General features: G+C 45.2%; 1 protein-coding gene across 3 annotated transcripts; it reads right to left on the bottom strand.

Annotated features, from left to right (window-relative positions):
• Positions 1–13,626: 13,626 nt before the first annotated feature.
• On the bottom strand, positions 13,627–17,685 carry LOC112898559 (lipoate-protein ligase LplJ-like). 3 transcript variants are annotated; one of them, XM_025966897.1, is made up of 5 exons: positions 17,344–17,685; positions 16,328–16,871; positions 15,980–16,218; positions 15,518–15,666; positions 13,627–14,173 (listed from the first exon to the last, which is right to left on the bottom strand). In XM_025966897.1, the coding sequence occupies exons 2-5, from the start codon at positions 16,513–16,515 to the stop codon at positions 13,928–13,930; spliced, it is 822 nt and encodes a 273-aa protein (XP_025822682.1). In that variant the 5' UTR covers positions 16,516–16,871; positions 17,344–17,685; the 3' UTR covers positions 13,627–13,927. The 3 variants fall into 3 exon arrangements, with proteins under 3 accessions (XP_025822682.1, XP_025822681.1, XP_025822683.1); XM_025966896.1 differs by having other exon boundaries at positions 16,328–16,814; XM_025966898.1 differs by having other exon boundaries at positions 16,328–16,803.
• Between the last annotated feature and the right edge of the window lie 1,046 nt (positions 17,686–18,731).

The raw sequence follows: 18,731 nt of genomic DNA, 5'->3' as shown, positions 1-18,731 counted from the left end.
TAATGGCTAAAAGAGATTAATTTGCCTTCGATTGTCCTACTAGCTAGCTCATCATAATGTCGTGTTGTCATGTCGTGCCAACATCCGTCTCAGACATCCCGGAAATGACATAGTTCAAGTCCTAGCTCTACATCCTTCTTAAGCCACCAGCGTACGGAATTCCCCACCTCAAAACTTAAATCCCTTATCCCCAATTCTAATTCCTTTTGAATTTTAGGGACTTATACATTTCCCATCATATATATTATATAAGCCACCTCATGTTGTAAATCCCTCTTTTTACCAAGAAGATTGTATTAGCAGCTCTCTCTCTCTCTCTCTCTCTCTCTCTCTCTCTTCAATAACATTCCCATTCCCTTAATTTGATAGTGGTACTATCAAATCTTTAGGCGTGGAAGACATATCCTAAAAATACCGCAGAATCCAAAAATAGATAAAAATAAATAAATAAATTCAGAAAAATAGAATTATCTAAAGCCTTAAGAGACAAGCACATCCAATTAGTAAGACAAGATTCCAAGCCACTCACTCTGTTTAGTCGATTAAAATGTAAATCAGATGATATTGATAATCTAGAAGAAATCATAGATGTGGATAGAGATATGGAAAGGTACCAAAGAAATACACTAAAAAGCTTAAGACCACAACAACTATATCAAATGGAAATCTTTGAAAGTAGAAGTGGACTATACAGAATATCAAGAGAAGTAGAACTAAGTGTCCTAACACATCCAGTTGAACTAAAAATAGTAAGTATTAAAATATTCAAGCTACAAATATATTCACCAAGGTATGATATTATAGGAATAAAAGGGATGACTAGAAAAAGATTAGGAACAAAAGTTTTAATATCACTATTAGATAAAAGATGGGACTGCATAAATAAAGCAGCAATGGAATTTGTTGAAGGAGATATGAATGAAAATAATCTAATCATCTATATAGCTCCAGACCTAATAATGCCTATAAAAGTATTCATAGAAAAAATGAGCCTTGGGTTTCAAACAAATGGTTATGAAGATTTTAAAGGAACAAATCTTTTGGTTAGTATATAATTTATAGAAATACTAACTAATAGAAGTGGTACCAGATATAAAGTAAATGTAAATGATGTAATTGAAAGTATGTAGTCAAAAGGAATAAAATTTATGAGCCCTTTAAAAATTAGTTCTGAAGAAAGAGCGGGAGAAGAATGGAAAATAAATGAGCTTATAGAAAGCAAGACCTTAAAACAACTTGAGGGTTATATTAGCTATAACAATAACATAAGAGGAACTAGTATTAGATTTACAAACTATAAGATAAAATCCATAGGAAACTTAGACTCAGAAGCATCAGATAGCAGAAGATATAGTATATCTGAATGTGTGGAAAAACTAGTTTTAAATGATAAAATTAAACATTATGAAGAAATCTTAAAGAAAATAGATGGGGAATATAAAAATGCAATGACAATAGATTGGCCTAAGATAAGAGAAAAGGATCGTTTTCTAATAAAAGAAATTTCTAGAATTAAAAAGCTACAGAAAAATAAAAGTCTAGCTACAAATAGTTCACGTATAATAGAAGAAAATAAAAGTTTTGCAAAAAATGATGCTAGTCATAAACTCCCAAAAGATATGGTTCCAAATGAAGAAGAAAAATGGGATATAAATAATAATATACTTTTAGAAAGTTATGAAGAAGAAGAAGAAGAAAAATATAATAGTGATATATTCAATGACTCTGATAATAATATTGACTTCCTAGATGATGAAAGTATACACAATTTAGAAAATGCTACGGAAGCTATGGAAGTAGAATTAGGAAAAGGTAAAACAAGTAGCCATTTTCGCTACACAGACGGGGCCTCAATCATCAACATAAATATTCTAAAACAGCCCCGCCCATCGACCTTATGGTTCCAAAGTAAGTAAACAAACAACTCCTATTTCTCGCTAGTGATAGGAAATCACTCAAATTTTATTGAAGTACTATTAGCATGGCAAATCTAATGAACTTTACAACTAGTGTTCAAAGTATAGGTACCTAGGATCATGCAACTAAGGTTTCAACCAACTTCTATAAACTTAATGCACAAGTAAATAGAAGTATAACGTTTCATGTAACTGACAATATTAGGGTTTATGCTCCGGGCTTACCTTCCTGAGCAACGCTAGCCTTGGGCTCTTCCGAACTTTGGTTCGGATCTCCAGCGACTTCAATTAGATTCACTTGAGCTTCATGCTGCTCACTCTCGGGCTCCGGCACCAGCTCGTAGGTTCTGTCTGCGAGAGCGGTCGATTCTATATGAATGTATAGGTATAAGTTATTTTGATGGTGAAGCTTCATTAATTATTACACTATAAAGTAGTAATCCAACAAAACTCGGAAGTTATGGAACTTTTTATTTATATTTCCTTGGAAAATCATTTATAGAATATTCATTATTTTTACTTATTTCATTAGGTAAGTGTGTGTTCTTCACGTGCCGGAATTTTCTATTTTCATAATTAAGCACAAGGCACATGTGGGAATTTATATTTGTAGTTAGGTAAGATTTCTGTTGTTGAAATGTTTACACAAGGTACCTCTATGAGTAACTAGTTTAATGTATAAATTTTAGCTCTTTTTATGTAGCAGATTAAACATGAAAAATAAAATAAATAGTTACTATTACAATCTAGTTCTATTTATATAGAACGAAACATGCAAGTATTGGTGCTCCAAATTTTCCACAGTGCTCACAAATCTATAGTAACTCTATTGTGAATGTATCAGATTTTATTGAGCAGTCCACAGAGTATGGAAAATACAGTAAAATATATCTATATTATTCAAGATTTATTTTAACTGATAGATATACTGAGTTTCTGAACCTCACATTTTTCTAGCAAGAATAACTACTTGAATATGCTCTCTGGTAAAAATATCATAAGTTTCTAAGCACAGTAACTATTTATCTTGAGTTAATGCATTTATCCATGGCTAAAATCATATGAGCAAGTTCTACTAAAGAAAAAATTCTAAATTTTTTTATTTAGCATATATATGCCAAAATATCACTAATGTAAATGTTTCATCTCTATAATCACTGTAGAACATGGTAAATAAATAAATCTACCTAACTAGAGCACGAAGCAAGATTTAAAAACAACTAGAGCTAGAGAGGTGCTCCGGTCCTGAAACCTTTACACAGAGATACAATCCTAGAGTCTAATCCACTTTCCAAAAATCACCATCATTACTTTCCTAGAACATGAGGTACAATGAAATGCTATAAAAATACTCTTTATTCTAGAACACAAAATATTTAGAAACTAGATATGGTCCTGTGCAAAGCTTGTAGGATTCACCAAGAGGATCACAACATATTTTATTTTGTATTTTTAGGATTTATATACAATTTTTAATCGAATTTACAAGTTCACTGGTATGGATTCAAAACTTGAATTGAAAGTTTACGGGGAGGTCCCTTGGGTTTTGCGCTAAGGGCCCTGGAAAAATCTGAATCCTTGCAATGTGGCCCTCGGCCATGGCTCACGGTGGGGAAGGGACACGGCCGAGCTGGCTCGCCGTCGATGGGGAAGAAGAGGGAGAGGAGCATTAGAGGCGCGAGAGAGACCTGGGAAGTGGCTCGTCTGGGACTCGGGTGGCCGGAGTTGAGCCGTCGGCGTGGAGCAGGGGCTTGGCGGCGGTGCGGGCTCGCTCCGGCGAACTCCGGCTCGCTCCGGCGTGGGAGGCCGGGTCGAGGAGCTTCACGGGGTTGGGGGCGAGCTATCCAGTGGGTTCTTCGGGGCGGAGGGATGCCGGAGGGTGGGGCTCCACGGCGAGCTCCTAGCGGCGGCGTTAATGGCGGGCGGAGGTGGTGGTCGTGGTGCTCGGGCGCGCGTTAGGAGGCAGGGATCGGCATTTATAGGCGCCAGGGGAGGGGGGGAGGGCTGGAGGCGGGTGGGGAGGTGCGGCAGGGCTCGGGCGCGGCTGGGCGCACGGCATTGGACGCCGGGGGCGGCGTGCAGAGGCGCGGCGGGGCGGCAGGCAAAGCCCGCGTAGCGTGCGGGGCTGGGCGGGCAGTGGCGTGCGGGGAAGGGAGGCGTGCTGCAGTTGCAGGGGGCCGGGGTTGGGCGAGCGCGGCTGCTACCGGTCTGCCGGGCGGCGAGCTCGGGCGTTGGCTTGGCCGGACGCGGCGGCGGGAAGAAACAGAGAGTTCATTGGGAGAGGAGAGGGGAGGAGAGGGAAGAGAGAAAAAGAGAGAGAAAGAGAGGCCTGGATTCAATTCAAAATTTCAAACAGAGACTTGAAAACTTTCAACATGAAAGTTGTGGAAAATTTAAAATTCTATCACTTTCGTTTTAGGACAAAGTTCATTGGAGCTATAGTTTGAAAGTTATTTTAAATTTAGATTCCCTAGGACTTAAAGAACTTGTTATTTCATGTGAAAATTTTCAAATTTTGACCATGCTGTCAACTACTCTTTCGTAGAACTTATCAAAATGGACATGTGAATGCATATTGCTAGTCATGTTGAGGTTTTTATGAAAGCCTACAAAAGTACACTATACTTGCGCACATACATATGCGCATACACACACATATGAAGTGCATTGTTTGAATTTTTCTTGGGCATTATGCGTGATGCTTGATGCATGGTCTTGTGTTAGCAATTTAAACACCTAAGGTATTACAGCCTTCCCCGTTTAAAAAGAATCTCGTCCCGAGATTCGGATAATTAAGCTTAGTGTGGAAAGTGCATGTACCTGTGGTGGAATTTAGAAAACCTCTGAAATTTTGATTTAGATAGCTTTCAGTTTCTCAAGTGGCTTCTTCTTCAATATGATGACTCAATTGGATTTTATATATTTCAAGCACTTTCTTCCCGGTGACCTTTTCCTTTTGATCAAGAACCATGATAGGATATTCAATATAGGAGAGGTCTGGTTCTACCCATATTTCTTTTTATTCAACAATTTCGGTCAGAACTCGAATGCACTTCTTGAATTGAGAGATAAGAAAGCAAAGAATAAGAAAAGCAAAAAGGAATATCTATAAAATAATTACTAAAACAGAAATTAAAAAGAAAAACGAAAATAGAAAGAAAAATCATGAAGGAAGCAAGGTCGGAATGAGGAAAAAGCATGAAGGAAGCAAGCAACAAAGAAGAAAAGAAAAGAGAAACAAAATAAGAAGAAGAAAAGAAAAGAAAAGAAAAGAAAAGAAAAAAACTACAAAGAGAACTGCTAGCAGGTGCTGCAGCAAGCCCACCAAGCACTAGTAACACAGTAGTAGTACAACAGCTGGTTGATCCACTGAAAGTATGCGGATCCCAGTAGCCCACTGCACGATAGAGCCAAATAGCTATTGGGCTTCGTGCGCTAACTAATAGTGGGCCGAATTGGTCTCACCAAATTCTTGAGGCGATGGTATATAGCCACGCCGCGTGTTGCGGCCCTCGTACACGCTTAGGTATAGGTCCTTCAATAATCCATTGATTCCAGGCCGCGACCCGGTGTCCGGTCGTGTGCCCATCTGCCGATCCGGCCAATGGAGATGCCCATCATGAGCGATGGGGTCCGTGCACGCCGGCGTACGCGGCCGTGGCCGAGCGATCGGCCGTCCGTCGATCCCCATGGCGCTCTCCCTCGTGCGCGCCGCGCGACCCAACTCGATCGAATGCCCACACCTAGCTACGTGGGTAGGCCTGGCAATAGGTACAAACCCACCGGGTTTACCCATCCAAACCTACACCCACGAAGGCAAATCCATACCCACGGGTAAATCCATACCCGTTCATGGGTTTAGGTTCTTCCCCATACCCATCCCCACGTGGGTGATGGGTATCCGATGGGTACCCATACCCAAATCAACATTGAATACAACGGACCATTCTCCAGCAAAACAAAAATCATTCAACAATAAAATTAAGCAAACCATTCAGCAACAATAATATTGATATAGTCTCAAAATGCTAGTCTCAAAAGTTAAAATGATAGTCGCCGAAACTAATTACAATTAGAACTGATATAGTCTCAAAATACTTAAATACTTGATGGATTAAACTTTAAGTTCCTGAAGACCTTCTTGAATATCTTGGAGACAAGACCAAAATGAAGCAGCATTCTTATCTTTGTCATCAACTGCAACAGCCAACAGCCAACAAGAAATGATTTAATTGGATTTTTTTTACCCATGGGTAAATGGGTATGGGTTCATGGAGAACGAACCCGTACCCACTATACCCGTTGGATCCTCTTTTTTCCCATTAACAGACCCGTGGGTCCAACAATTTGCCCAAATCCAAACCCTAACGAAGTTTTTACCCATCGTGTCTTGGGTTTCGGGTACCCGTTGCCAGGCCTATACGTGGGATGGGGATAGGATCGGAGGAGCGACGCGAGAACGACGGGTGCCGCGCGCGCCGCCGGCCTGCCGGCCGGGAGGGTCGCCAGGGTCCGGGCCACTCCTCCTCGTACAGTTGCTTTGTGGTCGCCGTCGTACCAGCCTTGCTCCCCCTCCCCCAGGTCGGTCCAGGCATGATCTCGTAGCATTCTGGGGCGCCAACTTGATTTTTGGAATATAAGCCGAATTGTTTTATATGTGTCTGTATATATAACTGTATCGATCCAAAATTCTTATAGAGCGCGCGAGCATTAGCAACGAACGGACGCGTGACATAATTAGCGAGTCCGCACATGGAGGCACACAGGCGATAGTCAGGATTGTGGACTGGATCCATCTGCTATTATCGCTTTTCTTTTCTTTTTTCATTTTCCCTTTATGACTCGACATGGAGCCACGGAGGAGCTCCTGCTCATCAGAGCGGAGTGAGATCTTGCCTAGCTCGTGGCCAGAGCGGAGCCAGCCAGCAGGGCTGGTGTCACACCCGATTTATAAAGAACATAAATCGAGCAATCATATATGCGGTAGGATCAAGTCACGCATATATACAACAGAATCATCAAGATATCATAACACATATCACGTAAAACATTAATATAAATCGTAAATGAGTTATTTTATTACAACCGAATCAAGAATCGGTTCAAGAGTTGCGGAAGCGTAAAATGAAGTACATGAAGAGCTGGGCGCCACAGGGACGTCGACTGGGAGACAAACGCCTAGAAGTCGTCGAAGCCGCTGACGTAGTCCTCCACGTTGCCGGGCACTGAGCAGCAGTTGAAGATATCCAAGAGAACAAAAGAGTAGAAATGCAAGAGTGAGTACAAACTCGTACTCAACAAGTATAACACAAACTATGAGGCTCTAGGTTGGCTGACTCAACTGCATTAGCTTTTAGTCTTGGCAAGATTTTATTTAAGCTAATTGCTACAAGTGGATGAATTACCATAAACCCAATTGCATAATAAATTAATCAATATTAATTAAGAACTACTGAGAACCACCCAAACCAAAACCACCCGGGGAATCTCCCTAATCAAAGGTTGATAGCCCCACTAATCAAAAGGAGGATCTGGGCCCCTCATGACTGTGAGCACAGCTGATATATCAGTTTTACACTCTCGAGAGGTTGCACAACTTTACCCACAAGTCGTGAGCTACGCTAGTGGTTCATCACACTTCCTTAGGTGAGATGGCTAGTAAGCACACTACGAGACCGTTACAAAGGATCACGTTAGTAAGGTGTAACCGCTAAAGATTCTGGATCAGCGACGATGGGCCCACCTCCGGGGGTACAAGACACACAGCACAGACCAAGCCGGAGGAGCAGGGACCATTGAAGCTTACCACCCCTCTTGCCCACGCAGGTAAGTTACTCCCGAACCAAAATGACCTAATTAGTAAGTCAAGACCGTCCCATTCCAGTCTTGTGGTTGCGCGGTTATCCCAGGTTGTCGCTCTATGAACCGGTCCTTATGGAGAGTAGCCAACCAAGCACTAAGCACCGTGCTGGCCCCCTAAACCAAGTTTCTAACAAAAACACCTTTTAAGGAGACGTGGACCGCTCAAGCACACAGCACAGAGGGCCACTCTCAGAATTAAGTTGCATATAACCATTAATCAGATTAATTAAAAGGACCGAGGTGTGTTATAGCGCAGCAACCTAGCACAACTAACCAAAATGCAACCCAAAGGATATATATAAAGGATATAAAGTGGCTAGGAAATCCTTATAGGCATACAGAATTAAAATGCAGCATGAAATTATATTAAAAAGTGATAGGATATTCATGTTATACTTGCCTTCCTCAAAGTTCTCCTGCTGCTGCTCAAAAGCTTCAGAAGATGGTGGCTCCTGGTACTGGTCCAAAGGCTCCGCGTCTACTCACGATCATCAAGCATGGTCCAGACATACACACATGCACAAACAATAGCAAACTATAAGAAACAGTACAACATTACATAGAAACAGCACACAAAACTATTCTAAAGCTATTTTACGCGTTACAACGATCGCGTGGACATAAAGAACACCTAAAACGGAGCTAAGACGCGAAAACTACGCTTGAAACAAGATCCAAGAACCTATTTATAAGAAAACTGGAGGTTCTAAGGGGTTCTGCGCAAAAACCGAGGGTCTAAACGCAAATAAAGGGTAGACACAGGGGCTAGCACGTGAAAACCCGGGGCTTGGACGGCGGGCACTAAAACTGGAAAGCTCAGGGGTCTAAACGAAAATACTTTTGAACTAAAGAGTACTGCGGGTTGATTTCTCTAAAAGATAGGGGCTCTTTAGCAAGAACGCCAGGCCGAAGCGGTACGCTCTAATTAGGGCCGTTGGATCTAACTTCTACGGTCCAGATTAGATCTTAACAGCGAAACGGTATCTACGCGTATCAGCCGTCGGATCTCGATCCGACGCTCCAGACTCTCCCTTAGCTCAGATCTAATACGGTGCGCTGGATCGACGACGGACGGCTCAGATTTAAAACCCCGGGCGAACCGGTACGCGTGGACTCCGTCCGTTGGATTTAGATCCCGTGGCTCAGATCCAACCCAACCGCGATCTAATCCTATGCGTTGAATACGGATCGGTTGGCTGGGGTTCACAGGGGCACGGCCGGTGGCGGGATGGTCACCGGAGCTCGTCTCCGCGGCGGCGCCTCGCCGGCGTTGGCCGATCTTGGCCGTCCGGCCTCCATCCGGGACGAGGTCAAGTCCTGGAGGTCGAGCACGACGTGGGGAACCCATCTAGGCGCTCAAGAAGGTGAATTAGGGCTCGGGTAGGTGATCCCCACGGCGAGGCGGCTCGAGGTCACGGTGGCAAGGGGGACGCGCACGCGCAGAGGGAGATAGAGAGGGAAAAGGGGCACGGCGCGCTCCTTACCACACCGGGGTGCTGCGACGACGGTTGGAGGCCGAAGATCGAGGGCGCCGGTGTCGAATCGCGGTGGCGCAGGGTGGTTTGGCGGCGGCGCTGTCCTCAGGTCGAGCGGCGGCACGGCGGCGCTAGGGCACAGAGGGGAGCTGAGGGAGGCAGTGGCGGCCGAGGGGAAGCGCGAGAGAGCGGCCGGGCTAAGAAAAAGGGTGCGACAGCCTCGGCGTGCGGGTCGTTCACGCAACGGCCCCCGCATCGCCCGCGAACTCGTGCGGGTTGACCTAATCCAAACGTGGGCGGCTTCTAGAAGGAAGGGGAGGCTCGGGCGCTGGCCAGCGGGCCTTGCGAGCGCGGAGGAAGGAGCCCAGGGCGCGGCGGAGCGGGGCCACAGGCAGTGGCCGAGCGGCCGGCCGGCGGGGAAGAAACAGGGGAGGGGGAAAGAAAGGAGGGGGAGGAGCTGACGTGCGGGGCCACCTCGCCAGAGAGAGAAGAGAGCGGCGCGCGAGCGGGGGGGGGGTGCTGGCGCCGACAAGCGGGCCCGTGTGGCAGCGAGAGAAGGGGAGGGAGGGGGGGCGCGCGGAGTGCTGGGCCGGCTGAGGGAGGAAGGGGGCCGGGGCGTGGCCCACGCGGGTAGAGGAGGGGGAGAGGGAAAAATGGGCCCGGGGGGGAAAAAGAGAGGGGAGCTTGGGCTGGGTTGGGCTGCTTCCCCCTTTTCTTCTTTTCTTTTCCTTTTCTATACTCAAACTATCCAAATAAAACTATTTGAATTCAAATAAATTCGAATTCAAACCTTATGCACTCACACAAATAAAACGATGCACCAGCATGAATGCACAAGCAAGTTGATCCTATAATAATTAATTTTATTTTCTTGTGTCATAAATTGCTTTAAATGCAAGATAAATTAGGGAAAATCCTGAAAATTTTATTTAAGCCCAAATAAATTCTTTAAAATTTGGAAAAATTACATTAGGGTGTTACAGCTGGCCTCACGCCTCCACCGGCTCGGTTGCTCGTCACCACTGTAAGGCGCGGCGCCGGTGTCGCCGTCGTCATCCCGGCAAGTCCGTACCACCAATCACCTACCTTGCTCCTACCAGATTAAGAGTGGAGTGGGAATTTAATATCAGTACTTTGGGTTTAAATGTTTTGATGAACCAGTACACATTTGAATCTAGAAGTACAAATTTGAAATGTTATACCAGAAAGTTCCTAAATTTGGAGTACAAGGTTTTCATTTTACAAGTTAAAAGTTGGATATGTTACAAGCTTTGAATGTGTGATTCAAAATTTTTAAATCTTGGTTGCAAAAGGTTTTGATGTGTCACTTGAAAGCTAAAAATGTATAATGTGTATTGTATGTTTTTTCGTAATATTCTTTTGGTATAAAATCTTACAATTGAATTTTGTAAGTAGACTGTACAAAGTCTTACAATTGAAAGTTTCTCGAATTCAGATATATATATTTTAAAATATATGAATTAAAAGTTAGGGATCTACAAAGTTTTGTATACATGGTCTGAGAGTATCTGAAAGTCAATTGTGAAGTTTTCAGTATGTGAATTGAAAGAGGGAATGTAGAGAAGAATCGTGTACATGATTCAAAAGGATTTTTAAATCTGAGTATGAAGTTTTAAATCTGTAAATTGAAAATTATGGATGTAGAAAGTTTAGTATACGCGATTTGTAAGTTTTTAATATTCGAGTATGTAAGTTAAAAGTTAGGACATTGAAAGTTTTGGGCACGTGAGGTGTAAGTTTTTCATGATTTCATCATGAGTTTTATTCATGTAATTACAAGTTGAGAGAAACACGGAAAGCTTTACTTTCATGTAGGGTTTTTATTATTTCAAATTTAATATTTACGCTTAAAAAATGTATAGTACTAATATTTCTTTTCCTAAATATTGACACTAGTTATGTTTCTGTTACTTTGTGTCTTTTTCTTCATTTCAATTTGAACGTATAAAATAACATTTAACTTCTGCTTTTGAATTTTTGTGAAAGCAATCTCACGCTTAGGGTAAGTATATTGCTACATGTAAGTGGTCTCATAAGTTGTCTCATGCAGTTCCATGCAGGATTTTTGATGATGTGGAGGAGAGAGGGGGAAGAGAAAGAACAAAATGGTTGTTTCGCGAAACAACCGCCTCATAAGCTAAAATTAAGGACTATGAGATCGTAATTAAGGACTATGAGACCGTTTTCTCACCATTATACGAGTTGTTGTTGTCATACTACTCATAGTATTTCTTTTTTTTATTTCCACAATTTAGGGATATGGTACTACTACGAGACAACAAAAACAACAACTTATTGTACAGGTTATATGTCGAGTCGCCTCAAGATGACGTGTCACTGCATGAGATCACCTCTTAAACCGACTCTATTAGACAACTCTAAGGTACTTACCCTTATTATATTTTCCCTCGCACACCGTTATCTTAAAAGGGAAAAATAAGAGTAAATGACGGTAGAGAAAGGAGGAATGGATAAAATATGCATATGCATATGGAAGAAGTATGTGCAACAGGAAAGGAGGTACCGAGGAAGCTAGAACAAGGGAAAGCTAGAACAATGGAAAGAGAAAAACCGACTGGTGTTTGTGCGCTAGGAACGTTCGTTCGCAGCTAATACCTGGAAACTATCGATCGGCAGTTGTAGGGTGTGTTCGTTTTTTAGAGACTAAAGTTTAGACTCATCGTATCAAAGAGAATCTTGTCATTTAGAAGTATTAAATAAATTTAATTACAAAACTAATTGCAGAACCCCAGGGCTAATTCGCGAGACGAATCTAATGAGGTATATTAGTCCATGATTAGCGTATTATTATTGTAGCATCACTGTGGCAAATTATAGATTAATTAGGCTCATTAAATTTATCTCGCGAATTAGCGCCCATCTGTACAAAAAGTTTTATAATTAGATTTTATTTAATACTTTTAAATAATAAAATTCTTTTTGATGTGAGAGATGTAAACTTTACGCCCTATGAAAGGAACACACCTGCAGTCAGGTACGCATGAGCGAGGTAGTCACGTAGAGTATATTCCTCGTCACAGACGACAGCGCGGGTCTTGTCGCGACCCGTGACCAAGCTAGCTAGCTAGCTAGGCTATTGATTTCCGGCCGCGACTCTGCCGCTCCTGCCGCCGCGATACCGCGGCGGCCGGCCGGCGTGGTGCGCGCGCCTCCGGCTGCGGGTGCCCATCGAGACACGGTCCGTGGAACGGACGGGCGGCATGTTGGCACGCGTCCCCGCGCGCACGGCGTTCGCGGCGGCGGCGGCGGCCATGACAATTCCTCATCCAGCTCCCGGCCTCGCGCCACGCCCTGCACGAGGATTATTCGACCGTGTGTCTGCAGGTCGCGGCACATCACCTGCCGCGTGGAGCCATGCGGGTCGCCGTCGCGGCCGCGTGCCACGCACGGCGCGCGCGCGCGTCGCTTGTCGGCCGGCCAGGCGGGGAGGGCCGCCGCGCGGTCGGGGTCCTGGTACAGTGGTTTCGTGTATCCCGTGGTTACCCCGCCGGCGCCGGCGCCGGCAAGGTAGCTAGCCGGGCGAGCGGCCCTTCTGCTCCCGTGTGCTGGTCCGAGACCGCGACGGCACATGATCTCCCGCTGGATCGCTCGGACCACTCGTACGTGCGCGAACAGCAACCTGGTCCGGATCGGTCCCCCTCCTCTGGAGGTCGCGGTACCGGACCGGCTGCTAGAGATCGCACGGTTGGTGGTGGTTTGCTCGTGCGCGCTCCGAACGGGCCTGATTGTGTTTGCCGTGGATCTGTAGCCCGGCCGTGTGCGCACGGCGCGACGGCCGCCGCCGATAGAGCTGCGTGGCGCATGGCGCGTGGCAGCGACGGGCGACACGTCCGACCCTTTTCTTTCCTGTGCGGGCGTCGCGCGGCCGCACGTGACGGCGATCGAAGCGAACGGCGGGCTCGCTGGGGCAGCTAGCCGGCGTGAGGCACGAGCAGTTCAGCGGCAACCGGCAGGCAATCGAGATCTGGCAGAGGATTCTCCCCTCTCATCCCTCGTGCAGCCCACCGCACGCACGCAGGCCACAGAGCCGGTCGGGCGCCCGGGATCCTCTACGGCCGTCGCCGGTGCCGTACGCGCCCCCGCTGCCGCTGTAGCCGCGTTCGTGCATGACGCGGCGCCTGGTCCTGGCCGGTGCGGCGCGGCGGTGCCAGTCACCCGCGGACCACGCGACGCGCCACTGTTCCGGCGTCATGGTGGGGGAACGGGGTTCGTCGGCCGGGCGTTTCGCGATGACGACGCGACCAACCGCGCGCTCCAGGCCGGTTCTGCGTGCGGATCCAAACGCAGACTTTGCAAATTGCAAGAGATTAATACACGTTATTTCCAGGCGGTAGCCACCAGTTCAGTTTCCAGAATCGATTGCTCGGGCACTCCGTTATCTATCAGTGAATACAACAATGTTTCCAGGAGTGTGTTCTCAGAGGTAGAGTAGCACGTATAAGAAACAATCAAGCTACAACTACAAACGGTGGGTAACTGACAAGGGACAAATTTTTCCTGGTTTACCGTTCCAATATCGCTTCCAATCACAGCAAATATATGCGCAAAATTGCTCGGATTAAGCTGTAGTGTGACACTTGCCGACGATTTGCTTTCAGATTGCACAGCAGAAAAGAGTTCATGTAATCATGATCATGCCTCTTCTGCTTTCTGTACTCTAAGGGAGGATTCTTTGGAGGAAACAATTTCCTCTAGGTCTTGTTCAGACAACAGCTTTGTTGAAGGCAAGAATTCTTCGACGGTAGAAAGCACTGTTTCCAAGTCTGTGGGTTGGACTGAGAAGTGTTCTCCCAGGGCCGTGATGACCCTATCAGTGAAGACTGACCGCGAAGGCAAATACTCCTTCATGCGGCACAAGAAATCTGTGTGGTTTCTTGCCTGAAAAGAGAATGAGAGATGCACACACTAAGTTGAGAATTGCCAATTGTAAACCTAATCTGTAGAAAATGAGTGATATACTATATCTGAAATAGGCTCATTCAACTGTAAATCATACACGACCAGGAACATGTGTAATACTGTTTCTGAAATGGGTACAGTTCATCTACAACAATTCTTAAAATCCAAATAGGGATTGTTCAACAGCTTGGGACCAAACCTACACAGGCAGAGTTCAACATTTTTAAAAACCAAATTCAGCTCATTCCCAGCCAAATTCCATGGACATCGCACCATTTCCATTTAAATACAGGTGCAAGAATCAAGACAGTCAACAACCAGTGGTGAAACCAATATCAGTTCGCAGTATAATACCATCTGGTTTTCAGCTACTTGATTACTGTTCACATGTGCTCAGAAAATTCTTATAGCGAATGAGCTCTATTTCTTCAGGTATGTTAATGTAAGTTACATGATAAAACAGTACTGCTCGACTCTGGTATAGACCCAAGTGCAATAGTTTTGTCCTTTAAAATGTCTCGCTCCACCTTCATATGGAGTCATCACAAAAAGGAAATGGTTAATCAGAAAAGCCAGTTTTTGTGTAAAGTGGGTCTGCACCAAGGTTTGGCAATCCATACCATTACTAGGTGATACTTCCACCAGAAATCAACTAGTGAAGCTAAGTCGCTATTTGGAACAGCTTGACTTTATTGCACTATTTTGGGCAATGCTATATCCTCACATCCAGAATTGATAAAAGGCCAGTCTACTTTATTTCTACCCAGTGCTTTGCTTGACATCGAGATCATCGTTCAACTACAACAATAGAGCACTTCCAGTAAAACTCATCAAACTTTCCATGTTTCCGTATTAGTACTGCTAAACCCTTTGGTCTAGCAGTCACTCTAGAAACTTTTGCTTACACAATAAAAATGGATGGTTCTTTTTAGTCGAGTAATCACTAATGTTGGTAAAATAAGCCAAGATTAATCAAATACCACCAGTTCTTGGACCTTACCAGATCAAGGATTGCAACAACTACTGGCGGTTCACAACAATTAGGGCCAAAAGTTCACTTCAGGTGGTTATGGAAACAAAATTAACATAGTACTGTTCAGTGTTTTACAGCTCAATTGCTTAGGAACCAGTGAACATGATAGCACGCGCGCTACTCATGTACGAGTTTCCTACCCAGTTACATCTGCGCAGATATAAATGAAAACTAAAGATGCTCAAATTTGATAATCTGATTGGAGATGTCAATAGCTAAACATTATTCTCAATTTCTATCTGCAAGGATGCTGCAAATCAGATCAGGACATAAGCAGTTAAGAGTCGTACCAGTCGATATTCAGGTGCACGCTTCGGGATTTTGAGATAATCCATATTTTTCACATCATAGTCCCACAAGAATGATGTGTGATGAATCCAACGATTTTTTGTTATTGACTGAGCATTTCCACCAAACTTGCGATGATTAAATGCATAGTCTGAAAAAACAAACGCATAAGAAGTTAATCTCTTGGACAGTATTGCAGATCTTGAACATAGCAAATCAGTTATCTGGGATACATACTGGTGCCAAGGTAATTTTGTAACAAAGTGAATTCGAATTTAGAAGCACATTATGCTAATTGAAGGATAATAAACCCTGTCCACTTAATATAATGAAAAATGGCTACAATTCTGATCCATAAAAGATACACCGGAATACACTGCATTAAAACATGGCATTTTTGCTCGCTACAAGCAGTTCACTGTTAAGCTTGGAAAATGATGAAACTTTGTGCTGATCTTCTGTACCATTCTCACGCAGATGAAATTCACCAAATCTGTCAAACACTTTGCCATATAACTGTCCACTCCATGACATGATGTCCCTCGGGAAGGGCTGCAACCCTTCGACAGCACTCCTATTGCATATGAATGTCACAAACACCGTCCCCTGATCAACAATGACGGTGCCACCTCCACTGAACCTCCTGACGACCGGCACCCTGTCCCGGAGGACGGGTTCTATCTCGACAAGCTCCGAGACTCTCCTGCCATCACGACAGCTGAATTAGCAACTCGACAGAGGTCGCAAGGGGGCGAAATGCAAGACAGGATCCATCCTTCCTAGCAAAATCCGGGAGGAAGTTAAAATTTTACCCGGAAACGCCCATGACGATAGTGGGAGGCATCGTGCCGTCGTTGATGACGCACCAGTTGTCCTCCGTGCGGCGCAGGAGCCGCTCCTCCAGGTGCAGCTGCCGCAGGATCGGCGCGCCGCTCATGGTGACCAGCCGCATGAGCGGACGAGCCGCGCCACGCCCTACGGCTGACCCGGTAACGGACATTGTTGGCTGACTGACAGGGTACCGGTCTCAGTGACGCATTCCGTCAAGCAGGCGGCGTGCGGCCCCTCCCGAATGAGCTTTCAGGCTTCAACGGAGGAGGTTAGGGCGGCGGTAGATGGGTGCTACCCGGCGTCCGGAGGCTCGATGCAAACGGACGCGCGGGGTGGGCGCTGAGCGGCGACGGAATGATTCAGCGGCGTTAGGGGAGGGAGGGCGACGATCAGAGATTTGGCTTTAGGTAGACTCCCTTCCTTCTATTCTATCCAGCGGTGGACCCAGGAATTGAATCTAGGGTAGTCCTGGCACAAAATTTCAAAGCGCGATCCAGTATTATCTAATAGCAAAGTAAAAAAGTCCTATAATACATTCAATTCAACAAATTAGTTTAGAACTCGAATAATTTACAATATAAAAAGTTGTAACATCAATAAGATCTTACATAAATAGAAGATGACAACACTAGTCTAGCCTGATGCTTTTGCTATACGTTTCCTCATGGCCATGAAAGTGTGAATTATGTCATCCTCACTTATATTAGAGAAAATTTCACCGTCAATAAAAGTGAGCAAACAATCATTCATTAACTCATCACTCATGCGATTTCTCATTTAAGTCTACACTAGATTCAATCCAGAAAATACTCCTTCCACAGTTGCAATTGCCACCGGTAGAATCAATGCCAATTTAAGGATCAAGAACACACAACAACAATACAAATGGATGCACCGAATATTCAACTAATCACTCAATGTCTGAATTCAGAAACAATACAAATGGAATCAGTACTAAATGGAATCATGGATTAGAGTGAGAGACAGAAGTACGGACCAGCAGTACCAAAAAGGGGCGGCCGGCAGCCGGGCGGGAGGCGGGCAGGCGGCTGCCGGCTGGCGTGCAGCCGTGGAGGCCCCGAGGTGCGCCGCCGCGGGGCCCCGACGGCCAGCGGGAGCGGGGGAGCGGCGCGCCCAAGCAGGGGCCGACGCCCAGCGGGATGCAGGAGTCGAGCGTCGAGACCGCGCGGCGTGGAGCGGAGGCACAACCTCGTAGGCGGTGGTGCCCGGCGCTGGCGGTCGGCGGCCGGCGGTGGGCGGGTCGCCAGGTTGGGAGACGGGAGTCGGGACTGGGGAGTTGGACGTCTGGCGGCGCGTACGTGGGCTGAGGTGGGCTAGGGTTGATTGTTGGGCTGTTTATTCCATCTGGCTAAAAAGTCTTAAGTACTAAATTTTTTTTTGATCAAAATCTAGGGTAGTTCCGGCCTATCCGGACTACCTATTGGGTCCGCCACTCGTGGAGAGTGCGAGCGAGGGGCGCTAGTAGCATGTGTGACTGACTGCAGATCTACCGCGGAAAAGGTACGTGAGTACCTCCCGAGGAGAGGTTCAAAATAAAGATTTGAAGCAACTAAATTTGTAATTTTCAACTGAAATGTACAAATCAAATTTGGATTGCACCATTGAATTCCTTATGATGAAATCTTCAAAATAAGATCCCAGTTAGCTATATTTAAATAATTTTTAAGGTGAAATATTTTTTCTAAAGGGGAATAGTTTTATTAAGAAGTTGGAACTTTTCTTTTAAGCCGAAATAATTGTTCCAGCCTCACAATTTTATTAAGAAGCTGAAACATTTTTTTAAGCGGGAACAAGTTTTACAAAAAGGATGTTTTAGAAATAAAATTCATCTAAATATAGTTAAGTGTGGTCTAGTTTTAAAAATCTTGTTATAAGCAATATAATGATAAAATTTAAATTTGATTTAAATTATAAGTTTGTAAACTGTTGCTTTTTTGTTTGAGTCTACATTTGCACGAAACTCAATGAATGTCTGCATGTGCATCAGGCCGGGTGGGCCGCTGCATGCGCGCGCAATCGCTCGGGCCTGTGTACAGGCTTCTGGGCTGCTGCATGCGCGCGTCAGACCTGCATTGGACCTTCTGCGACAGATCAACAGCTACCCACGCGCGTGACGACTTTTTTTCAAAAAAGGATTAAAAAAAACTAAAATTCGAAAAAGGGGTGCCAGTTGGGAAAATTTAGAGAAATAGGTGCCTCCCGCCCGCTGAACGGGCGGGACGCGTTGGGCCGGGGACATCCCGCCCACCCAGCGGGCGGGATGTCCCCCGAGGGCCTCTTCGCAAACAATTTCTTTGCGAAGAGGTCCCTGGGAGGGCATCCCGCCCAACCAAAGGGCAGGATGTTGTGCTGAGGGCATCCCGC

This window comes from Panicum hallii, chromosome 6 (genome assembly GCF_002211085.1).
Source record: "Panicum hallii strain FIL2 chromosome 6, PHallii_v3.1, whole genome shotgun sequence".
Classification (NCBI taxonomy): Eukaryota; Viridiplantae; Streptophyta; class Magnoliopsida; order Poales; family Poaceae; genus Panicum; species Panicum hallii.
This window is presented reverse-complemented; position numbering and strand designations above follow the sequence as displayed.